We start from the raw sequence: 26,016 nt of genomic DNA, 5'->3' as shown, positions 1-26,016 counted from the left end.
GTCAAATAACCAAAATGATGGTTAAATCTTACTCCAGAGAGGTAATCCTACATGATCGAGTGTCAACGTCACAAACACTTCAAGCAACACAAATAAAGAGTGAAATGATGTTGTCAGCCAAGACTGGATAGGATGAAGAGTGGATTGAGGAAAATGTTTGGGCTTTGTGGCTCCGATGGACATTGAAAACAAGAACATAAACAAATGACAGGTTTGGACATGGATTGGATGGATTGGATCCACCCTGAATGGAAGTGTATCCATTCAGAGACAGATTTTTTTTTGTGAGTGTGAAAGGGATTGCCAAGGTGGGCCCTCATCCACACTGTGAGCACGTGAACGTTAAAACCTTTGACCATGCAGAGTGCAAGACATGTGACCCTGAAAGTAACTTTGACCCGGACAATCACTTCTACAATAACAACAAAAATACTTGTGAGTACAACACGGACGATCGATGTAATGCAAATATTAAGATAGAAAATGCATGATCAATGGTACATTTCAGTAGAAGCCGTTATAAAAAGGTCTCTAAGATGAAGGAATACTTGGGTTAATTAAACGAGTTCACGTGGCTTAATAATGCGAAAGTCAGTGATATGGGATTGGAAGGACATGAATTATTTACCATGTATTATGTATTCTATTTACCAACAGTGTAAACAGAAAAGGTGAAAGATGGCCTCATATGTTGACAAAACTCTGAGATGCCACCAGATGGAATGTATGTCAACGTAATTGAGTATTGAAATGTGTAACTGTTGAAATCCACGTTACAAAGCCAATCCAACCATCCATCCACTGTCTTCCGCTTATTCCGTGTCGCGGGGGGCTGCAGCCTATCTCAGCGTCAACTGGTGAGAGGCGGGGTTAGGGTTAGGGTTATCCGGGACTCCAACCTGGAACCTTGTTGCTGTGAGGCGACAGTGCTGACCACTGCACCACCGTGCAGCCACAAAGCCAATAATATCACAAAAAAATAATAATCAAAAATGAGTCGTATTTGAAGAACACGAGGATCGTGTCTTCACACATGCAATGACAAACTCGCTGCTATGTTTAGCAATTCAAAGGATTAAAAAAGATGAGAATGATTTGTGGTGATATTAATGTAGACTTGCTAAACCCATCAACTGCATAGATAACAAGGAATACACTGTTGGTGTTTTTATACATGGAATGAAGGCTTTCGATACCACTGATAGTAGAATATTAATAAATAAATGAGAGACACAGGGAAGAAGAAGGGAAACAGGGTGGTGGCGCAGTGGTCGCCTCACAAAATGAAGGTTCCGGGTTTCCCGAAGCTTCAGCTTTTGCATATTGAATCTGTTCCGCTCTCTCACATTGCCAGTTATTTCATTTTTTTTACTCGACAAATTTAGCATGTAGATCCAGTTTTATCCTCATCACTGTAGTGTCTGTTTCTCGTTGAAATATTTAGGTATGATTGGACTGTTAAAGACACGTGGACACTTGTTCGGGGGCACTCACCAAATGTTGACTGACATCAGTTACAAGTTAGCAAGTATCAAGACAGTGGTCAGTTGTAGTTATTTTAAACAACCCTTGGTTTGCAATAACGTATGGAGCAGAGAGAGAGAGAGCAAATGAAAGTAGTGCTTTCGCATTTATTTGTCAGAGGTAACAAATCAATTTGAGCCAACAATAACAAGCCTCATCCCAGGTTGAAATGGCAAATGTCACTAGAACAGATGTACCCCTCCCTCTGTCCCCATCCGGTGACAGCAGGTAAAGGCTCCAGCCCCCCAACCATCAACAGCACTTTAAATCACATCCTGATGTCAGCTGCTGCACATTAATGTTGACTTTTAAAGCCCTACATGAGGTTGGATGGTCCTGCACATCCACCATGTGCAAAGCTTCCGGTGATGAGCGGAGTGCTGTACTTATTTCCAAACTTGGAATTGGCAACTGCAAGCTGATGGCTGGCCTTCTCTAACTTGAAATTCAGGTCCTCCCTAAAGTTCCTGTCTTCTGTACACTTTTGGCGATAGTTTTGTTCTCGCTCTGTGAACATTAAGTCTGTTTGCTTCAGCATGTTTTGTTTTGCCACTTGACTCTGCTCCAGTTCATGCTGCAGCTTCTGAATTCTCTGCTCCATCTGGGACTGCAGGTTGGCCATTTTAATTTGGCTCTTCTCTTCTTGCAATGCCAGCTGGGTCTGCAGGAAGATGTTGACTTGCTCCAGTTTACGTTGAAGTTCCTGACGGTGAGTTTCCTGTGCTTCCCTCATATCCTGTGTCACCTGCTTCTTCCATTCCATCATCTCCTCCATTTGCATGTGACCTTCGTCCTGGCTGTGCCTGCCCAGGTTCACTGCACCTTTGTCCTGAATGTGCAGTTTCTTTTTCGATAGCTTCTCGATAGTTTGAAGCCTGTTTATTTCTTTTTGCAGTTCTTCAGTTCTCTTTTGCTCCTCATCCAGAAGGAGGTCTGAATTCTTCTTCAGCCTCAGTATTTTCTTAGCTTTCTTGGTTAGTTTTTCCATCTCCATGTTCAGTTCTTCCTTTTCTCTCTCAAGCTCTTCTACACGCTGTGTTAACTTGACACCAGCAATCTGGCTTTGGGCAAACTGCTTCTCTGTGGCCTTTTGATGGCTGACCAGTTCCTCTCTAGCTTGCAGAGAGGTTTCCAGCTCTTTAACATGTGCAGCAAGCTGGTCCTTGTCCCGCTGAAGGACATTTAGCAGCTCGTCCTTGTCTGTCAGCTGCATTTTCATCTGGTCAACCTCATTCTCCATGCTGTTAGCTCGTGCCTCTGCCTTTGCCAGCTTCTGGGACATTCTCTCGGCAGCCACCATCTGATTGGATGCTTCCTCAGTGAATCTATCTTGAAGACTTTGGTGTTTCTTCTTCTCCTGGAGCAGAGCTTTCTCTACTTCTGCGTGAACAGCCACCCAACGCTCAGTTTCCTGTGTGGCACCAGCCAGGCCAGTGCGAACAGAATCCAGCTCTGCTTCTAGTTTCTCATGAGCCTGCAGTTCCTTTGCCAATTTAGCATTCAGCTCAGACTTTAAGGCTGTCATTTTTTCATGACAGTCTGAGACAGTTTGTTTCAGGATATCAGAATTCATCCTGAGATCTCTCTGAGCATCTTCCAGTTCACCCTTGAGGATCTCATTCTGATCCATGAGGCCTCTTTCCTTGGCACTGCTTTTGACCTGTAAATCTTCAAGGTCTGTTTTAAGGTTGCTAATCTGCTTCTGTAAGGAGGAATTCTGCTGGAGCAGCTTCTCCTCCCTCTCACTGGCCTCACTCTGCAACGCCTGCACTTGGTTCTGCTCCCTTTGAAGGTCGGCGACTACTTCCTCCCGCAAGACGCGCTCCTGAGCAAGCAGCTTCTGGGTCTGACTGTGGCTGAACTCGAGCTGTTGCGTTTTGTTGGCCAGTTGTCTAAACTCCAGCTGCAGGGATCTGAGGGTGAACTCCATCTTGTGCCTCTCCTGAACCTCCAACTCTTGCTGCTTTTCTGTCCTCATCAGCTTATCCATGGTGGCCTTGTACCTCATGGTGGAATCAAGCACTTTTTCTTGCTCCACTTTCAGCTCAAGTTGGAGGTTTTGAACATCAGATTCCATCTCCTGCTGCTTTCTTTGTTGCTGCTTGTTAACTTCCTTTCGAGTGCTCTTCAGTGCAGCCCTCTCCTCTTTCAGCTGGTTCACCTTGTGTTTAAGGGAATTGTTATGACTTTTGGCCTTTTGCATGGAGCGCTCATATTCTTGGAACACATTCTGCAGCTTCAGCATGGTTTCAGGGTTAACTTTAATGTTTTCTATTAAGTCCAGTTTCTGTTTGAAGAGGGGAGCATTATTAAGGCTGGAAATGCTTGATGACAGACTGTGAACACTGTCAGTGTTGGAAGATTCTCTTGAACAGTCTGTCTCCAGCTCTCCTGTTGCCCTCTCTACCTCAGATGTCCTCACCTCTGTGCTGTCCGAACTGCATAATGTAAGAGTTGACGAAGACAGATTTTTTCCCTTCACCTCCTCAGAATAAGTGGAAGATTCTGTGACATCTTCAAATCCAGAGACATCAGTGGAAAGGTCCGATTCAACATCAGACTCTTCCGTCAGGTCTGTCCTTGGTCGGCAATTTCTTGATTTGCTCAAATGTGATTCCCATTTTGCTGTCTCATTCTCTTTCGGTGAAGAATTGCAATTGTTTGCGTCTACAGGAGAATGAAGGCTTCCCTCGCTCTCCTCATCTTCAGTAGATATCTCATTCAGCTTTTGATATCTTTGCTTGTCTTGTCTTTTCATATCTCTGTGGGGAATACACTGCACAATATGCTGATATATACTTATAAAACCTGTGTCTAGAAACAAGACAGATCCTGAGTTTGCTTGGTGGGATGTCTCCTTCTTTTTGTAATGTGACATCATGTCCAGCAACCCTCTTACAAGATCCCTGACTTGGATCTTAGTGATCTAACTGAGGGCAAAATGACTGACAATGGGTTGAGTGATGATCAGAAAATTTCACTCGTCACATGATTGAAGATCAATGAATTTCACCAGTCACATGATTGAAGATCAATGAATTTCACTAGTCACATGATTTAAGATCAATGAATTTCACCAGTCACATTATTGAAGATCAAAGAAATTCTTAAATCTGTTGAAGATCAAAGAATTTCACAAGTCACAATGTTGAAGATCAAAGAATTTCACAAGTCACAATGTTGAAGATCAAAGAATTTCACAAGTCACAATATTGAAGATCAAAGAATTTCACCCGTCAGATCATTTTGGATCCTCTTTATTCTGAATGTGACTCGAGGTGAGGGGGAGGCGCCTGACTTCATCTGCTGCTCCGGGGAATGTGGGGCGTGTTTTTCCTTTGCCAATCACATCTTTCTCAAAAGGTATGGATATCCAGCATTGAGCTGTTTTCATGTTAGAGATTTGAATGGCATATAAAAAAAATCATCTGGGCTTCAAATTTACAGCTGCGCTTTTTTATCCATTTTATTAACATTTGCCTTGAATTGCAAAATTTGAAATTTAATCCATTTATTGGAACTGAATTGCAATAAACTTCAGATGGAATTGAATATTATGAAACTGTATCTTTGCTTCAAAATGGCTTTTCTATCTGGCCAGAATAGAAACGTTTTTGGTTGATCAAATAATCTTGAAGGTATTAAATTCAGATTCTTAAATGTAAGAAGTTTTAAGACTCTTCCTCTTTCGGGAACCTTGCAGTCTTGTAATGGCTGATGATCTCATCAGCTCTGCTTGGACTGGTGCTGGTTCTGTCTCCTGCTCAGATTTCTAATGGACAGTCTTAGGTGATCGGTTACAGTTGATTCTGCAAGTGTGTGTGTGTGTGTGTGTGAGAGAGTAAAGAACGTGGTTTTTGCTCTCTTGGTGGTTTGTGACTACAGTGGTTCCGAGGGCTTGAGTTTTGTGCATATGAAACAAATGAGGCAGCTGACAGGGCCGCTGAAAAACTGAATGGTATGCTACTTAATTACCAAGTGGTCAATGAAGTTGAGTGGCTGAGTGAAATCACTGCGACCAGTGTGAAAGCAGATGAGGCCAAGTGGTGTTTTTATAGCAGGCATTCCACACAACGCTACTTCCAATACTGTCAACACGATGTGTTAAGGAGAAGAGACAAGGTGCGCTAACACTCCCCACTCTTTGTGCGAAGCCAACTCAACGTCAGCTGGTGTCTGTGGGTCACAACTCCCTCGTACACAAACAGCAGTGAAGGCTATCTCCTTGTCGGGCTCTGGGGAGGACCGACAATAAGCATATAGCCTAAAAATTTGGTGGTGTTTTCCTTTAACGATCACTCTTTGAATTATTGTCTTGTTCAGCCTAGTTTTAATTTGATTTATTGAAACTTCAAACATGTTCGTACTGAATGTGTCTGAATGTTTATGAATGCATAAACATCTGAGCAATGTTAGGATCTTTTATCTACGATAAAATGTAAGGCGGTGGCACGGTGGTGCAGTGGTCAGCACTGTCCCCTCCCAGCAAGAAGGTTGTGGGTGGAGCCCTGGCTGGAGCACGGGGTCTTTCTGTGTGAGTCTCCATGTTCTCCCTGTTCCTGTGTGGGTTCTCTCTGGTACTCCAGCTTCCTCCACAGTCCAAAGACATCAAGAGGGGACGAGGCTGATTGATACTCTAAATTGACCGTAGGCGTGGCTGGGAGAGCCAATGGTTGTCTGTCTCTATGTGTTGGCCCTGCCATGGACTGGTGACCTGTCCAGGGGGAAGGCTGCTGGGATAGGCTCCACCCCCCATGACCCTTATCAGGATAAGAGGCAGAAAATGGATGGATGGATGGATGGATGGAATGTAAGGCAGGATTTAAAACAAAAAAATAGCATATCAATGTCATAAAGAACGATTGGTTCGTGGCGTTACAACATGTGGGGTTTGTCGTCAGATTCAGCAGTAGGTTGTTTTCATGGTCATTTTTAACTGATTTATAATAAAATCCTTTATTTGTACTGCTTAAGATTGCATTTTTGTTATGTTGTAGTCGCTGTTTTATTGTTATTCAATTTATACCTTTTTTATTTTTGATCATTCAAGTCGTTCTATATTCAGTCACCTGCAAGGCACTTTGAATATTTTAATATAAAAAAATGCTATATAAATAAAGGTTGATATGTAGGCAATCTGAACCCTGTGTGTGTGTGTGTGTGTGTGTGTGTGACAGCGACAGAAGGATGCAACTTCATTTGTTCGCTCATTTATTTGCAATAAAAAATAGGTATAAGATCTCCCTTTACAAATATACCAGGGAAATGCAGCATGTTGTGAACCCCACCCCCCCATAGAGAGCAAATGACTGCGAGGGGGTCACCAACATTTGGAAGGACAGAATTGTACAGAGTATTTGGACAGTACATTTACATGGACACCACTGGTGCGATCTGAATCACAGCTGAAAACGTCTTCTTCTGTGGCCTGTAAACATTTGAACTGGTTCCTCTGTCTTCCTGCACCGCACTGAAGGCTCCTGCTCCTGTTACCTTCAGGTTTCTCACCAAAACAAATTCTCTCATGAAACAAAACCTCTTGCAAAGCTGCTGTTAGCAACAATCTTCTTCTCCCATCCGCAAAAACAAAGCTTGGTAGAACTGGAGGTGAACTTTGTGCCAATCCATCAAGCTGATGTTCACCGAGTCAATGATGAACCAAATTCTTTTGGAGGTTTTTCCAACGGCAAAGAGTGGAACTAAATATTCCGGCCACTGTGTTTCAGTTCTGTAGTCATGTGCCCACAGTGGCCGGGACCCAGGAAACTATCAGAAGGGAAAGAGGACAACCAAGCAGGTTCAAGAAAATTAAGATTTTGTTGTTGTTGCAAATGAGGAAGGAATCACATTCAACCTGTTTGTCGGGTTTGAGGGATACAAACGCTGGACATTGGTGAGAAACACTGAGTGTAAATGTGTACTGTAATGCAGTGTGCATGTAAATGTACCGCGACACAAAAAGAGCAAGATGTTCCTCCAAATAAACATGAAAAAGGCCTCCAAGTTACATTAATATACATAGAAACCACCCACTATACACACTACACTTAAAGTCCAACTGAAATCACATGTGATTTCCTCGAAATTCCTCAGTTACTCAGACGGAGAAAGAGAGACAACAACAACAGATGAATGGAAAACTGCCGTTTGGAAAGCAAAGAACTGAAAAGAGGAGCGTCTCCCTTTTGGTTTCACAAAGGAGAACTCAGGACAAGTGTTTGACAGTGCAGATATGTCAGGACACACACACACAAAAGCTGTTTACTTACAGTTGGACTTAAAAGGCATTGCAAAGAGAGAAAAACAACAAAAATACACAATCAACCCTACGTCAGCCAAGTCCGTATTTGAGGTCCCACAGATATGCTACAATAGGACGTGACGTTCCAGACCATCCGTCTCTGGAAGGACGCGTTTGTGTCTGCGTTCTCCGAAATGCAACAAGAACACGGGGGAAAGGCCGACGTAGACTTTGATCTCTCTTTAGAATGACCGGTGTAGTTGCACTTGTCAAACACCGTATTTTTGTTTCAGCGCGGTTGACGTCACAATCCCAGCTCAGAGACAAGGCACCCCCACCTCTCCATCAGACACTCGCACGAGTGCTGAGCCGCTGGGGGAGGCAGCAGAGAGGCAGCTCAGTGTCTGAGCAGCACATGAATTCTGGTGGGAGATTCAGTGAGTTAGTTTGCCCCTCACCACACGGGTCCTGTGTATGGGGGGGGGTGCTACAGCCAGACCAGTACATTCAACTTTAGTGTGTTGTTGTCTTATCAAGAGTTCATTTGGGCTTCATATTACAGGGAAGAGACTTTTGTGTCTGTACAGATGTGGGAGTTCATGTGAAACATGAGTTCTGCTCGATGCTTATCCGGTCCGGCTCGCGTCGCTTTAGGGAAGTGAAGAGAATGAAAGGGCTGAGAGTGGACGACAGACAGGGATGACTTCAGGACTGAGCTGCTGCTCACAACACAGCAGACATGAGCTCCCAGCAGGGCACGCAGATGTGTGAGGAAGAATAGAATCATGAGTGGATGAGTCACTGAGTTATCAGACAAGTGAAACCATGAATGACTGAAAGAACTGCTGAACTGCACAGAAGCCAAAGCGGTCTCAGTCTGTCCTCCTAGTGGTTCCTGGGCAATCATCGTGGTCTCTTGCGAGTGACAAAGATGAGGACCCTACGGATGGCAATGAGGCGGTCCTTGAGGGAGGTCATTGCCAGGATGGTGAGCTGGGCTCGATTCTCCAGTGGAAGGACAGCAAGCAGCCACCAACACCAGGCCGGACCACTGGGACTGGCCTGCAGGAGAGAGCGTGCAGCATGAGCAACAGGAAGGCAGCAGTTCCTCTGTACGAACGCACACAAAACTATTCACGTCTTAATTGTCCACCTGTTTGTCCTTGACTGTATTTGACGTCCCTATGCTAAAGCAGCAAATCTCTCCGGGTCCGTCTCAATCATGTCATCTTAACAACCATTCATCTTAACTTTGATTTCATTTGAGTTTGCAGTTCCCATTTTGGCAGCCAAAAGTTGATTTTTTTTTCTTAGTTCATCAACTGGGTCTCTGTGGTTAGAAAAAGGAGTGGGGCCTGCAGGAGCACTACTAGTCCAGGTGACTGCGGCCACACTGAGGACTTGGCTCACTTTGATGCTTGGAGACATCGTCACGCAACACGAAGCCCTGCCCTTCAACTGGCGCTGCACAAGTTCACTAACAGAATGTTAAAAATGTTACGAGTTCATAGAAAACTCCACAACGAGGGGAGCTTTGATCAAACTCATAACTGATACCAACTGAAATACCAAAAAGAAAATGACAAATGGGTGTTTCCAGACCTGCGGGTCGGGGTCTTTGCTTGGAAGGTGTCCGAAGTGGCTGAGGATCTGGCTCTTCATGTTGTCTTTGAGGGATGTGAACCAGTTGTTGGCTTGATCGTACACAGAGTCGTGGAGCTTCAGGAGCTCCACCAGCTCCTCCCCTTCCACCTGATCACACAGAGATATTAGTTTGAAGTGGTGAGGTCACAGAGGAGGACTTAGCGTGGTCCTGTTTCTGGAAGTTTCTGGAATGGCTTCATCTGATGAACAACACAACCCAGATTCCCAGCTCACCTTCTTGTCCTCCAGGTACTCTATTTTGGCAGTGTGGTAGCCATCTCTTTGGCCGTGACTGAGGACCTTGAACCGCGACACACCAACTGTCTCCACCACAGAGCGACCATCTGGAAAAAACTTCACATCTTGCACCTGAAAGACGGTTCAGAAGAACATTAAAATCTCTGTCATTTGACAAAATACAGCCCGGTGAGATGATGAAGAGAAAAACAAAGACCCGATGCTCACCTGCAGCATGCAGCCGTAATCAGCGAAGCCTTTCAGCTCATCCGCGATGCACATCCCGAACTGCTTGGTCCCGGTCTCCATGGAGCGGCGGATCATGAGACGGTAGCGTGGCTCGAACACATGCAGAGGACAGGGGATGGTGGGGAAGGCCATGGTGCACACAAAGATGGGCACTTCCTGGTTCAAACTGCATGAGACAAGTGAGGAGGTGGGTCAGACTGGCGTGTGTGAGTGTGTGTGTGTGTGTTTATTCAAATATAACAAATAATAGAACTTGAATGCAAATTAAACTGAAAAGCCCATGTTTAGTTTTTTCCTATTGACATGAGTACAGGGGTGAAACTAACTTAGACAACTCCTTCATCTCTTCTTCGTGGATTTTCTTCCTCTCCGCCAGCTCATCACCCAGGTAACGCTGAAGGACCTCCTCCATCAGCAGAGTCTTATTATAACCCCTTGTGGCCAAATACTGCAACAACAAAACAAAAATGGATGCACTCATCATCACAAACCTGGCAAAAGTAACAGAACTGACAAGATTTCGTCACGTGGATTTAAAATCTATCTTCAAATATGCTTTTTTTTTCAGCTGTCTCTTCATTACACAGCATTTTTGTACCTCAGACAAATTCTCCTTGCACAAAGGGCAGTTGGGGTTGTGGTCAAGGCAGCGCTCAAGACATTTGAGGCAGAAGGTGTGTCCACAGGGAGTGGCCACTGGCTCATAGAACAATCTGGAAGAAAAGAGCAGGCCAGTGTCACACCACATGCTGATAGACGTCAGTTGCATTCAGGGTTAAAGACATGAAATGAATCTGAGTTGCTACTCTTGTTCTGCTGCCAAAACGTGTGTGTGTGTGGCATGTGTGTGTGCAGGTGTGGCATGTGTGTGTGCAGGTGTGGCATGTGTGTGCACACGCATGTGTTCACCTCATGCAGAGTGAACACTCCATGTCTCCACTATCCAAGAGCTCAGACGGAGCCATCCTTCCTCCACACAGTGGGGCTGTATGACAGCTGCTCGACTCCCCTGTAAGAAACAACACCACAAGATGAGCTTATACGGGGTGTGTGTGTGTGTGTGTGTGTGTGTGTGTGTGTGTGTTTGCAGTGTTCAGGTTAATTCTCATCCACAGCAAAAGGATGGCAGACATGATGTGATGTCACCATTTGACCACTGAGCCGATTGTAAATCCGATCATATTTTGATGGAGGTGTTGCGGTGAGTCGCTCACTATAAATCAAACATTCCAGTCATATTCACGTTCTAACCAGCAGAGTGGAGCAGTGGTCAGCACTGTCCCCTGGCAATAAGAAGGTTGTGGGTGGAGCCCCGGCTGCAGCACGGGGTCTTTCTGGGTGAGTCTCCATGTTCTCCCTGTTCCTGCTGGGTTCTCTCTGGTACTCCAGCTTCCTCCACAGTCCAAAGACATCAAGAGGGACCAGGTTAATCCAGACTCTAAATTGACCGTAGGCGTGGCTGGGAGAGCCAATGGTTGTCTGTCTCTATGTGTTGGCCCTGCCATGGACTGGTGACCTGTCCAGGGTGAAGACTGCTGGGACAGGCTCCAGTTCCATTTGACCACGTCATCTCCCTACAGCATTTGTCCTACACACGCAGCTCACTGGTAGTTTCAAGTCATTCTTTTTACAGATGTGTGTCGTGACAGCATGAACAGCCAAAGGTGATTTTATTAACACACCAGTTTTGTTCTGAAGACCAGTATTTTTTTCTCCCCAGGTTTGCTCATCATCAGTGATGAATAATAAACCAACAATAAATGTACAATAACCTCTTGGCTTTGTAAATCTTTTGGAAAAGTGCTCCTTCTTCAAATTCCCAATGTTGACTAAGAACTGACTCTATGTACCCAAACTATGACTTCATTGTTGTTGAAAACTGAACGTATACGGCAGCGTCTTCTTCAGAGTGCTGTTGAGGCTGTGTTAAATACTGGTGTCGTCTGTCCTTGTAGACGCCGTCACTCTGTACTCAACAGCTGGATAATAAATGAAGAAGGTTCGTTCAATTCAACAAAACTTGAATTAAAAAAAAACAAACTCTGGTGAGACAGAAGTTTCTTGTCTGGCAGGGAAGTAGTTAAACTGGTTCACAGCGGAGAAGAACAGGAGATCTGTGACGCCTTGGACGTCCTGAGCCAAACACGTGAGCCTCACATGTCCAGGAAGTTTATCAAAGAGTTAAAGGCCCCAGTTACAAAGAGAGATTTGCCTTCTGGCAGATCAAATCAATTGACTCAACTAGCATTCCTCCAGGGAGCAGCAGACAACCACTGCTCCTGGCAGATCTTCCAGGTGAACGATGGCTGTCTCCTTATCTGAGCTGACTAGAAGTGACACGAGTCACGTTTCTTCCACTGCAGCCTTGATTTTCGTGGTCCTGATTTTTCTTCACAGATAAAATCATGCTTGTTGTCTGGTGGTATGGTGACTTCACGATGTTGATACCCACATTCACTGTAGTCCCCCCCCAGTGAACAGTCTTGTTTTTGAAGAATGAATTTAACACTCTCCTACCAGGTTTGAGCATTTTGGAGGGGGGGTTGAACAACACCAAGGATCCGTCTCCACTCTGTTTCCTCTTAAGGCCATTAGGAGGCGCTGGTAGCGCAGCCGGCACGTCATCTGGGCTCTTGGTGCTGCTCTCTCCTGCCCCGGGATCCAGTTTACCGTGAGAGGAGAGTCTGGAGGACGTTTCAGGCACTGGAGCGCTTTTAGACACACAGAAGTCGGACTCCTGGACACAAAGATACAAACCACACACGTTCCTCGTTATCATTCACATCAACATCCATACACAGAACAGAAGAGACCAGAGACCCACCATGGACCAAGAAATACACACGCCTTCATCAGATAGAGTGGAAGGCTTGCTAATATTCAGCAACCTCTCTCCAGTTGGGTGGTACTATCAAATTCTTACTTTTGTAGTTTTCCAAACCAAGTGTAGTACTTTCCTCAACAGCAGAGCACCGATTAAAAACCCGTGTCCATGGTTTGATAGATTTGACTTGGTTTCAACTTTGTCTTTTTTAAAGTCAACTTTAAAATCTTCACCAGAGAAGATCTAGTGAATACAAACAAGAATGTTTGAATTCAGTCAAACATGTTCAATGGACATTCATGTTCCAAAAAACACCAATCCTGACCCGTTCCTACCAGCTAGCTTGGTAATGATGCTGTTTTAAAGTATTTATTAACTTTGCGTGGTATTAACACATAATTTCCATCATATCTTTAGATGAATATTCTTCTTTGGAGAAAAAAAAATCCCTCCACAAACAAGAGCTTCAACTTAGAAGCATTCCATGACACATTGTAGGGCACTCTTGGCCCACCCATGAGCCCCCGCCCCGTGGTTTACTACTTCGTACGGGACTTCAGGCTACAAAGAGTTCACTGTATTGGGATGCAGCCTAAGAATGGTGGGGGTGGTGGTGCTGGCCTAGGTACCACTGACTATGATGTGTTAGTGAGCAGGAACCTGGGAAGAGGAGCAGGGTTTCTGTGTGAGCGGCCGCAGAGATCTCAGCAAAGCTGGGGGTTTGATGAGTCGGGTGGCCACCCCCCCGTGCAGAGGGTGCACAGGCGTGGGCATGTCCTCGTTCTCAAACACAGAGGAGAACAGCTCTCCCAGAACCTGCAAGAGGAAACAAACCGGGAACGTGAGTAACGCTCACAAGCCAGACACACGGATGGGCAGAATCTGACCATGAGACTCTGAGTTATGTCTTTTTGCATGCTGACGAAAAAGCTAGAGCGCATCGTAGCAACACAGTTGTGACTTTTGAATGTTTTTATGAACCTGAGTAAGTCTCTGTCATAAACCAAGACATCCCAGCTTCGGTCCGGATGCAGACACCCTCTCTACATATAAGACCAGACTAAAGACCTTCCTTTTTTAATCAGGCTTATCGTTAGGACTGCTTAGGCTGGCCCTTAGATCTGCTGCTATAGGCTGAGACGGCCAGGGATCTCCCATGGTGCACTGGGCTTCTCTCTCCTCCTCCTGTCCTCATACGTGTTACTAACTCCTCTTCTTCGCCCCTCATTCCAGATCCCGGTGCTGCTGGAGGAGGAGGCTCCAGACCTGAAGAGGCTCCAGCTGCCACCCGTAGCTCCACCTGCTCACGTCCCCGTCTGTCCATCAGTCTCTCCTCCTTTCTCTCTCTCTTTATCTCTGTCCCTCTCTTTCCTTCTGTATATCTGTCTTTCTCCATTATCTGTCTTTGTCTCTGCCCTGCCCTCCTGCTCTATTTCCCTCCAACCGGTCAAAGCAGACGCCTGTCCCCACTGATCCTGGATCTGTTCCACATTCCTGCCTGTTAAAAGGAAGTGTGGTACTAGACCTGCTCTACTTTCTTAAGTGTCATGAGAGAAGTGTTGTTGTGATTTGGTGCCGTACAAATGAAACTGACTTGACTTGACCAGAAACGTTTGGTTATCATGACTGAGGACGTATGCGATGAGTGGAGCTTCTCTTACCTTCTGAGCCTCCAATTTGACTTTGGTCCAGTCGGGCTTGAGCGCCACACACAGGAAATATTCCTGCAAGGCCTCATCATTCCGACCTGCTTCACTCAGCACCGAGGCCTTCAAATAGTGAGCCTGAAATGCACGCGTACATTCGAACATAAATAATGCAGTCATTTCTTCCACGAGCCAAAGACCCCTCCAGCATGTTGTTGTCAAGAGATTAAGACGCACGCTGTGGTGCCATATTAGACAGACTAGGAAACACCCCACTCTCACACCTGAAGAGACCACAACTTCACCACCAGCTCATGCTTTTCTGCAGCAGCTCACCAACAAATGGAGGCTGATTTTCAAAATTCAAAACGGTATCATTCAAAAATCTTGAGTAATTTTTGGGTCTGGGTCTCACCTTTGGCCAGAGGGGTTTTATTCTGCAGAGGCTATTGGCGTCCTGGACTGCCTGGGTGAAATTCCTCATCTCCATGTGCAACTTGGCCCGCTGGCACAGCAATCTGCCTGAAGAGGGCACTGCACACCACAGGAGAAACACATACACACATCAGGTCAGAGTCGGGATGGACTAGTTTTTCTGGGTCCTGCAGAAGTAGGACAACAATGTAACGTGAGAGGACACCCACGTAACTTGTGCAGTGATAATTCCTGGCCATCAGTTGGGTCAAGAGACTTTTATTATACAACGTCCAGCGAGTGGCTCGTCGTCCTTACGTTTAGTCTCAAGAAGAGGAGAAGAGTTGCTACAACAACAAACAACCAGCCTTCACTAATAGGAGGAAAAGAAATCCTTAATAATGACTTCATTATGGACATTTGTGTATTCCATCAAATCAATGGTTTGCCAAGATTTATTCTCATGGTGAGGAAAATCAATAGTAGCACATTTGTCTCTGCTGAAGCATGGCTGTGACAAACACAAGTTGTAACACCTGAGGAGGAAATAGAAAACTGGAATTTAGAGTGGGAAATACAACAACTTCCTGATCTCAGGTGTTGAACAAGAATTAATCTGTCACTATAAAAAGGCACAGGGACCAGGAAAATGGTTACAGAACTCATGGCAGCAACAGGAAGACAAATAAAAGCCCCAAATGTTTCGATTGATGTGGATTAAAAACCAAATCCAACACCTCTCCAATTCTGAAACAGTCTCATTTGGACTTCTAGTTTCTTGTTCAGTTTCCTGTCGTGTACCCCTCCCCCCTCCAGTGATTAGATTTAGAGAACATCAGGATTTATTCTTGCCATAGTAGAAATAGAGTACTAAAAGAACCTAAAACATATTTCCCTGAGACAACGCTGCCTCTAATCCTCCTGCCTCCCTGGCTGTAAAAATGGATCTGGATGCATCTCATCATTCAGCAGGTACTGCAATGGGTCTGCAAGCTGCCCCAGTGGCTTAGACGCCCCCCTCCCCTAAATACAGCGCTTGTAGTTTTCTCCTTCAGATACAAGCTGCAGAACCCACGTACTGTTCAGCCTACATAAAAATCACTAAGTCACCATTCTCTGAGCTCTCCTCAGGTGCAAAAAAAAAACAACAAAATCTCGCAGCAGCTCTTTCCTTCACTGAACAATGCTCAATTCAACTCTCTGGAAATCTTTGTTGGGTCAACTGTCATTGTTAGAAATTGCTGATATCTGTTAGCATGCCACCGTGTGCAAGGTGAATCGCTTCAGTTTGACAGCTACTGCGCCCGAGTACAAAGACCTTCTTATTTCTAGTACTCGAAGACGCAACAGGCTTGATCAGAAGTGATACAGGCTCTGCTGATCAGCTATAGAAATGGTTCCTTCTGAATCTACAGATGTGACGCACTTAGACAGCTCACCATATTAAGCAATTTATTAGGTACACCAGGATCAAACTGATGTGGTAGAGTGCAACAGCCCAACAGTAATGCACCACTATGTCATATAAATACAGTGGACTAAACATGTTTGCCTCATCATGGAACCCCAGTGAGCTAACGTGCGATGAAAAGGATCTCTCCATCAATCTGCAGATATCACCTGATCACTGCCTCAAAAATAAGTACCCAGGTTAAAAAAAAACAAACAAATAATAACTGACTGCAATCCATAACAGTATTAATTTGAAATAATAATATTAAAGAAAACAAACCAGATGGGTGCACAACAACTGTACAGGACTGACGGTAATCTGCGAAGGTATAAATGACTGACACGTGCTGAGGACAACATTGATAAATTGTGAGACACTAGCAAGGTGACAATGTGACTTTGCAACCCGTCTTCTCAAAGTGCTCAGCACCAGAAGGTGGGAGGGCCATGAGGACCCGTGTTCTTTCATCAGAACTTGGAGGCTGAGAAAACTGCAACGGGTGGGCGATCTTTAGCCTTCGGCCCTGGTTGTCTTGCAGGTAAACTTAGACAGGGATAGATGGTCTGATGTGCTAGGCTCAGGACCGCTGACTCACCGACATCAAAATAGACTTGTGGTGGGACTTATGATTTTGCTAAAAGCGTGCGAGTGTGTGTGTGAATATATATCTTTACACAAATATACCTGCAAAAGCCCAACCCCATTCCAGGTCAACTCCACTCTAAAGCAGAATGACGGGAATTCCTCAGGTTAGATGCAGTTTAACAAACAAGATGGATGACCCACATCTTGAGATTTTTTCCCCGGTGGGACACGAGAGATTACACAAGTGTGAAAAATGTGACATACAACGGGTCACCAGACGTGTAACTGATGCTGTTATGTTTGCATCACGGCAGGTTTCGTTTGTCGTGTATTTGATTTAGTCCTTGGGTGGTGCTGAAACGTCTATGTGACCTTTCTAGCAGAAAAAAAAAAACAGGCTGCGGCTCATGTTGCATTACTTTGGAAAGCACAGCATTTTTTCCTCACTTACAAAACAGTATTTAATCCCTCTAATACAAAGTATCTGATGCTCACTTTGTTATTAAAATATGGCAGCAGTAATCCCAGTAGAAATGCTTAAAAAAAAAAACAGGTTAAATAGCCGCTGACATCATACCATGTCACAGATACCAGACGGCGCCCTGCTGCATTTGTTGGGAAAACACTGACTGGCAGTGACAAAGCTGTGAAAGCACTCTGTCCTCCCATCACCCAGAATCCTCGTCAAGACAGAATGCATGAATCAGTGTTGATCCGGAAGAGAAATATCTGAAAAGTTGCCATTTTTATGCTCACGACAGGAGAAATAAAAGACTGGGGAACACTCCTCTCGTTTAACACGGTCTCTAATCACCGATCAATTCTAAAACCCAGAAAACACATCGTCCATCCAGCAGCGGCAGGATCAGGGTCTCGTTCACCCGTCTGCTCTTTCACTTGCAGGCCCCAGGTTTGAGGGGAGGTCAGCTGTTTTTCTCCGGGGGCGGGAGGGTTCAAACTCATGCGATGAGAGACTTGACCTGGCCCATGATTCATGGACCATGTTGTCCTCCTTTGAGCCAGCAGATCAGAACATTTGGTTTTTCACGCCACAGCAGAGCCAGGAAAACAGAAGGTAATTTAAGAGTAACTTCAAGTGTCAGTCTGCATTTATATCCATGCAGCGCAGTGTACAGTTGATCCCCACCACCAATGTTACCCAACACCTCATAAACTGCCAACTTATGAAACACCCCGGTGTGTGTGTGTGTGTGTGTGTGAGAGACAGAGACGTGGTGGGGGATGGGGGGGTCTAAAGGTACTGCATATCTTATGGAACACATAGCAGCCAATTCAAACTCTGTGCACGTATGAATAAAGTGATATAAGCAGAGAGTCTGGAAGTGTGCCTGTTAGGTAACTGCTAATGATGAATGGTGCGTCATATAATATCTGACCTCTGTAAGGTGGGGGGGGGGGGTGGCGCCACTTACCGGTGACACCAGGAAGTTACATTAAAAAGTAGGTCAGCTGAAGCAAACGCGACAACACCACAAGTTAAAAAGTGTCACATAACATAGAGAGGCGCTTTCCTCGCTTACCTGAATCCACTGCTGCGTTGTACTTCCCCAACGCATCTGCGAGGTTCTGGTTTTTCCACAAAACGTCTCCTTCGATGGAGAATTTCCTGGCTTTGCTCTCAGTCGCAAACAGTTTATCCAGCAGGCCACTGAGGACGACATTTAACCTCCGATCGTTAGGCAGTCCGTCTTTCTTGTTTAACTTGTCCTTGCAGTGTATGCACTCTTTGACAGAGTCCTCGTCCACGCAGCGCTTGCAGAAAGTGTGCCCGCACTCCACGGTCGTGGGCTCGTGGAGCAGACACCTGCAGAGCCCGCAGGAAAACAAATCCAGGGCTTCATCCTCGAAGCAGTCCCCGTCACTCTCATCCCCATCGTCCCCGCCGCTGCTTTTGACTTGTCCGTTTAAGATGCCAAGCTCTTTCTCGCGGAGGGTCCGGGCGATGGTTTCCACCAGGAGGGGAAGCTCCTCCGGGCGCAGTTTACCCAGGCTGGCCGCTGAGCAGTACGAGTCCAGCGCCTCAGATATACGGCCAGTCCGGGCTAAAGAGTCGGCCTTCCTCAGACACAAACCTCTATCCGGTTGCTGGAGGTCTGCGAGCTGGGAGCTGTAGATCTCCACGGCCAGGTTATAGTCTCCTGCCCGGCAGGCCTCCTCTGCTACCTCCAGCATCTCCGGGCAGATCCCCGGAGCCGTTGGGTTGGAGAGCGGGTGGACGAACACCTCGCCCTGGTGAGACATAACTCCCGTCTCCATCTTCTTCTCTCAGAGAAAATGTGTGACCCTTAAAAGTCCAGAGTGTTCAGACACAGTCTAAAGAGGTCAGATCTTCCTCTCCGCGTTGTTCATAAATCATATCCCAGATTTAGGATGACTATCATCCAACACATCGCCCCGACGCACCCGATTCATATTGCTGGCCATCGGAAGTAGGTTTAGGATTCATTCCGAGACACACGACCTCGTACCTGATGAAACATGGCGAGTGTGTACTACGGTTCGAGTCAAAGTTCTACAGTCACCAACTATGGCCTCTACGGTTAAAAAAAGAAAAGAAAAAGTCAGCAGGAGACACGGTTCTCTTCCGGCGGTGGCCGCTCTCAGAAAGGTTCGATCCCCGACCCGCCCGTCAGCCTCTCTAACCTAATTTACAGCGAGAAGACCATTACATGAAAACACTCACCGACACACAGTAACGAAGATTGGGATCTGTCGCCTTCAAAAGAACAGTTAAAATACTTCTACAGCGTCTGCTAGCCGGGAGTCGGTAGCTGAAATCCTCCGGGTTTAGCAAATAAGAAGCTTAATATCCACTGCTACGCTAACTCGCTGTTAACACACAAACTGTACGAACTCATCGTAAGAGAAACCTACAATTTGAGATAGTTTTAATGTTACAGTACGTCGAGACTACGGTTAAATTCAATGTAACATATAGCTACAGTGCCACACGCTGTCGTTGCTCCAGTGAATCGCAGCTGATCGGCTGTTGTTTTTATGTAAGACAGCGCGTTGGCTAGCTAACGCCGAATGCCCCCTCACCTCACACCACGAACCAACTCTTTCCACGCCAACGTCCCGAACCCCGAACAGTTTACCGAATCCTGTTAGCATGTCCTCATTTCAAAACGACAAAACACCGAGGAGAATAAAGCCGTCCTCGTCTTGGTCGCTTGCCACCTAGCTCCAGCGGCTAAAGGTAGTTGTTGCCTCTCTGGATTTCTTGTTCAATTCGCCGAATCTAGGGAAGCGCGTCACATGACGCCCGAGGAGCGCTCCCATTGGCCCGTTGTTTGGCTCACTTATATAACGCAATGATATTGTATAACCTTTCACAGACAACAGTGAATGGCAGCCTACCAGTTTAAACGACACGACCACAATTATTAGTATTAACCAGGTTTCTCATGTGATACGAAGCCTTCAGGTGAAATGAGAAACGCATGCGAGAAATGATTTGATCAACTTTACTGAGTACTCGAGTCAAACAGACCTCCGGAGGGATTCATTCAGTTTTATGTAATACTTTATATAAGCAGCATTACATCTCTGAGCTTCTTCACATAAACATGTTGTATATATAAATATATATACATATATGTTTATTTTTCACACTTGGACTCTCAAGCTGAACAGAAGAGCCTCGTTCCAGACTTTTAGATTCTGACTTGCTCAGATTTTTTGGAGCAATTTCAAATACTGAAGCTGTGACCCAATTTAGAGACCAGGGATCTTTACATGACCCGCCTGCAAAGCTGGATCCTGTCAGAGAGGCTGGGCTAATTCTGCCTCTAACCCAAAGTTTTACCAATAAGCAGCTCCTTGAGGGCCAACGAGAAGCCGCAAACATTTGTTCTACAGTCTTTAGATCGATTACTTGAAAAAAAAGAAAGAAACAGCAGTAATAATGGCTCAACATGCAGGTAAAACAAAGTAAATGATTTAATGAATCAGAATCAGCACTGCCACCGACATTCCAATAAGGAGCGGGTGAGAAATAAGTAAAAAAACAAGTATTCATTACTTTATTCATAACTTTATTTTGTGCATAATCAGTAAATCCCCTTGATTTGCTCTGGCGGGGGTTGTGGGGTGGAGGGTGCTGGAGGCTACCCCAGCTGCCATCGGACAAGAGGCAGGGTTCACCGGGTTAGTTGTCATGTTAAAACATCCCAACTTTAGAAGTTATGAGGAACCACACGGTTCTGCTTAATGTCAACAACTTCAAACAACTATTTCCTCTGAAATTATATTCTTTATCATGAGCCCACTTGCTTTGCTTTTCCCTTCAAAAAATGTTGCTGGTTAACAGTGTTACCTCTTGAGGTCTTAACCAAGAGATAAAGGGAGGAAAACAAAAGAAAAAAGTTCTTGGGAAAAGGAAACGACACAGAGACTGGTTCCTTGGGAAAAACCCGAACTGAAGGTTCTGGTCACAAACTCTTTATTTTTCTTCCTGCAGTGAATTTGTGGCTCCAACATTTTCTGTTTTGAACAAGAGCCAAGGGTTGTGATCCCCCGTCAGTCCCCACCATCAGAGCGGGTGGGCAACAAGTTTATCAGGAATTTACTCAACATTTTTTCCCTGAAACCAAAACGCCATACAGCCGAGCCTCCTCACGGCAGCCATTCTCACATGTCTCGGCAAGGTTAACACACATTGAAGTGGGATCTCGATCCATTTAATGTGTACAGCCATTCCAGCGAGCCGGCACGCACGAAGCAAAAGCAGCTAAACGCAACAGGGCTTTCATTAATGTTCTTTATTGAGCATGTATTTGCCCTACAATGTCACACGTCGAGGAGGAAATTGTAAATTAATTTCGACTCTTATGGTGAATATTAAGTTAACTTGGCGTGAAGAAAGGCAAAAGAGGAATCATACATAAGTGCGTTTTGCAGGTATTTGATCTTTGAGCATTTATTTTTCTTAAAAAAAATTCACTTTTAAACCCTCAATTTTAACACAAATATTTGTGCTTTGCACTACTTTAGACTGACATCGACGAAATCTGACACACACAGATAAGACTCACTCAAAGCAACGGAGGGAAGTGAGGTGGCCATTATTTGCAGTTAAAGGGGTTATTTAAGGTTACTTAAGGGTAATATAAGACCATCCAAAAATGCCATACAAACACTATCTCCTCGAAAAGTATACTTATGTTTGGCACAGTTTTGAGTAAATCTCAACAGTATGCATCAATTTGGTCGTACTACTCAGACCGCACACGGCACTTCCTGCTTCCTGCTGCTGAGTTGTGACCATGCACCGCATTGCCATATAAGACTGCTGCATTGCATTGTGGGAAATTTCTGCTTGGCTAGTGTCCATCAATCTACACTTAGACATTTCTCCAGAATAAGTATGGATGGCGTGTGCTGCTGGGTACATACTAATGTTTCAGATGCACTAAAAAAAAACCTCACATACTATTTTTGCGTACTCAGTAGGGTGGAAGTATGGAATTTTGGAAACGGCGCATGTTATTAAAGCTATTATGATGCTATATCATTTTGACTTCATAAATCACAAAAATTACAATTTATTTTCACATTTAGAAAAAAAAAACACAAAATAACAACGGCGCTAAATGCTGACACGCTGCAGCTGCCAGTTTTATTCAAGCCCCTTTGATTCCTTCCCCTTGTCTGGTGTAGCCGTTGAAATATTTTCAGAATGTCTGATACATGGTGATTGAGATAAAATGTGGTGAGTGCTGAACCAGCCAGAAATGTTGAGTGGGAAAAGACCCCTCCTCCAGTGTCCCTGGGACTTTTGATCCTGTACAGGCTCCTGGTTCCTGGAGAAAGTTGACATGGTCCGAAAGGGGCTTTTGTAGTTTTCAGCTCTCTGTCAACACTGTCAGAGAACGCTCTTCACCCTGACACCCAATGACCCCCCCCCCCCCGGTTAAAACTCAACCAATGTTTAGTTATTTGCACCACCATCCATCCATCCATCCATCCATCCATCCATTTCCTACCACTTATCCTGATAAGGGTCATGGGGGGTGGAGCCTATCCCAGCAGCCTTCCCCCTGGACAGGTCACCAGTCCATGGCAGGGCCAACACATAGAGACAGACAACCATTGGCTCTCCCAGCCACGCCTACGGTCAATTTAGAGTCTGGATTAACCTGGTCCCTCTTGATGTCTTTGGACTGTGGAGGAAGCTGGAGTACCAGAGAGAACCCAGCAGGAACAGGGAGAACATGGAGACTCACACAGAAAGACCCTGTGCACCAGCCGGGGCTCCACCCACAACCTTCTTGCTGGGGGGCCACAGTGAGGACCACTGCTCCTCCGCGCCACCTCATTTGCACCACTTATAGCTTATTCTGAATTTTTGTGTCACATTCTCAAAGGAGCCTCTTCTTTTTAAGTTGAACTGCAGCTTTCCACTCCACCCGTGGCTGCAAGCTGCCCCCTGTCTTTACCACTGAATTCTCCTTTTCTACCAACCAGCAAAAACAGTTGTGTAACCCAAACTCTCTGCCTTCAATCATCCTTTTCGGCCAACTGCAAAGCTTCTGTCATAACCAGCACGTGGCATATATGATATGGTGAGCTTTGCATTAAATTAAGTCACTGAAAAGGGCTAATGTTATCTTTCAGGCTTGTAAATGTCTGACCCTGAACGTTTGAAATCTGCTTAACTTCATCAAGTTAGCATTGTGGTTTTGAGAGTGCTAATATGACGGTGTTAAATCAAACAAGTCAATTTATTTGTGACGCACCAAATCCTGTCAAAAGTTATCTCATGACAAGTAGAGTAGCTCTAGAACCACACGCTCTCAACTAATTTACTGTTAGCCTTTAGCATCAGTGGAGCCTCATGGTAGTGCAGGTGGGCACAGAGCTCATTTCATCGTCATGTTTCCATATTTATCCTACATTCAGTGCATCCACGAACCATCTCAGTCGGTGGTTTGGAACTCATTCAGTCTGCACGCAGCAACAAATTCACTGTCGATTCACGGTCATGAAACGCTGTGTGTCTCTGGCTCTCCAGGGGGAGCTGTTAGCTCAAGAACAGTCTGTGTCAGATTACAGCGGCTCCAACAGAAGCTTATCCCTCAAGGGAATTGTCATAATTGGAAAGTTGTATAAAGAAGACAAAAGCCTCTGTGACTCGTTTCCCTAAAGCGTCATGAAACCGCTGCTGTCCTTTCTGTTCTACACATTGTGATGAAGAGAGTGTGCGTGAAATGGTTTAACAAAAGGCAAAGTGACCCTGTGCTCCTGATAAGGTATCACGGAGTAGTAAAATCTGCTCCCAAACACAGCTGCATGTGACTGTAGTAGTGCTGGGAGGTGGGGCAGGAAAGCTGGTGTTCCTGGTGTTCACTTGAATGGGGCTAAAACTATTCACTTCTGCAGATATTATCAGACCAAGCATTAAAATATGTGCTGAAGGAGTCATTTGCATGGGAGGTGGTGCTAAAACAATGTTTCTGCCATTTTTAGGCTGCTTTTTGTGATTAAAATGTTTGGTGAAATGTTTTAATTTAGCCTCAACAACCAGCCCACATCAAGTGTCCGTTCCAAGCCGCACACTTCAACCACCCTGAGTCTTCCCTATCAGAGCGACGCACATTTTCTGACAACACAGCACGCTCTTTTACTTTTTTCTTTGAGTCATACTTGACATGAATGCTGGGAGCTTCATATGGAAGCTGACAGCACGGAAGTTTACACTGATGAGTCACATTCCTAGCGCTGCTTTCACAAGACGTGACGGCGGCTGGGATCTCAGATGTGCCGATGCAGCAGATGACCTGAACCTGGACGCTCATCCATAGATAAGCTTTTAAATAACACTGTGGGACAAGCCTCCCTTTATAAAGTTAACTTTTAACATTTTTAATGCATATATCTCTTGTGAATAAATCCCTAATTATGTTCCAGTCACTGACAATAAAACTAGTCAAGATCATTTTGGGTTGCTGGGCTCACACATGCTGTGTTGTTAATCTGATGTTTCTAATGTCTTCTGGTACGCACGGTTCATGAAGCAGTTTCCTGGGTACGAACACACAGATGTTTGGACAAAAAAGCATCTTCCTCAGAGTCGACCGACCTCTTCGCTCTTTCGTGGACTGAAGACTCTTCACATGCACCCTGCAGAGAATCGCTGCAGGGCTTCTGGACCAGACAGGACTCAGACACAGCTGTTGTCATCACATACTTGATGGTTAAATAAGATACTTCAAGAGGAAGAAGAGGAAGAAGTCCTTATTTGTCACTTGTACATTACACAGTGAAATTCATCGCCTGCATTCAAGCCATCCTCCACGCAGCCGTGAGCAGCAGTGAGCAGCAGTGAGCAGCAGAGAGCAGCGCTCAGAGACCGACTCCAGCTCTTCTGCCAGCACCTTGGTCAGGAGCAGCAACAGGAGAATTAACCTGAACGACATGTTTTTATTAATGATTGCCATATACGATGTGTTATTATTATTATTATTATTGTTATCATCATCATCAAAGATACATTTTACATCATATTTAGGGTTGAGGACTGTGAGGAGCAGCTCTGGATGTTGGTATATCCAGGCCCATCCAGAGTACATGGAAATAAACAGATGAGAGACTTCCCTGAGTGTGTGCTTGTGTGAGCCCACAGCACTGACAGATAAAAACAATGGTATGATTATTATTATTATTGTTATTATTGTTATTATTGTTATTGTTTTATTATTATCATTATTATTATTATTATTATTATTTCATTCTATTTTTTAGGGAAAATACCAACCACGACCATATTTCCTTATCAGATCAGTTCCAAAATCCACTTGATTGTCCTTCAGCCAAAGTTTCTATCGTCCAAATCCATCCTCAACTTTTGAAATTATCTTGCTGATGGCAAAGCTGTGATCACTCTTCCTGATCGGCACAGGGCTCTCTGGCCATATCTATCGTATCGCAAATTAAAATCAAAATCAAACTACGTGTCTCTAGCACCACAGGTCATAAATGTGTAGTATCAGTCGTCAACACTGTAGTGACAGGACATGTTTTGTAGATCCTGCTGGCTTTTACTTGGTGCTTGTTTGATAGTGAACAGGCAGAAAGTGAGTGAGTGACAAACTACTGAGAATTGCATGCTTTTGTTCTCGGTCTTGACTCCACTTTGTTTTATTTTTTTGAAATGTTAGAGGCACATTTTCAAACA

General features: G+C 44.9%; 2 protein-coding genes across 2 annotated transcripts; both read right to left on the bottom strand.

The window, feature by feature from the left end:
- Positions 1 to 571: 571 nt before the first annotated feature.
- On the bottom strand, positions 572 to 4,378 carry LOC147252550 (ankyrin repeat domain-containing protein 26-like). Its single transcript, XM_086219349.1, has one exon. The coding sequence runs from the start codon at positions 4,280 to 4,282 to the stop codon at positions 1,841 to 1,843; it is 2,442 nt and encodes an 813-aa protein (XP_086075475.1). The 5' UTR covers positions 4,283 to 4,378; the 3' UTR covers positions 572 to 1,840.
- Positions 4,379 to 7,528: 3,150 nt separating this feature from the next.
- lonrf2 (LON peptidase N-terminal domain and ring finger 2) lies at positions 7,529 to 20,080 on the bottom strand. Its single transcript, XM_086220885.1, has 12 exons — positions 18,359 to 20,080; positions 14,781 to 14,899; positions 14,381 to 14,503; positions 13,380 to 13,535; positions 12,413 to 12,632; positions 10,805 to 10,904; positions 10,494 to 10,608; positions 10,222 to 10,343; positions 9,875 to 10,061; positions 9,644 to 9,778; positions 9,368 to 9,517; positions 7,529 to 8,827 (listed from the first exon to the last, which is right to left on the bottom strand). The coding sequence occupies exons 1-12, from the start codon at positions 19,092 to 19,094 to the stop codon at positions 8,669 to 8,671; spliced, it is 2,322 nt and encodes a 773-aa protein (XP_086077011.1). The 5' UTR covers positions 19,095 to 20,080; the 3' UTR covers positions 7,529 to 8,668.
- Positions 20,081 to 26,016: the final 5,936 nt, after the last annotated feature.

The sequence above is a fragment of the Aulostomus chinensis genome, chromosome 12 (genome assembly GCF_037954235.1).
Source record: "Aulostomus chinensis isolate RoL2024-O1b breed Wild chromosome 12, RoL_Achi_v1.0, whole genome shotgun sequence".
In the NCBI taxonomy this organism is placed as follows: Eukaryota; Metazoa; Chordata; class Actinopteri; order Syngnathiformes; family Aulostomidae; genus Aulostomus; species Aulostomus chinensis.
This window is presented reverse-complemented; position numbering and strand designations above follow the sequence as displayed.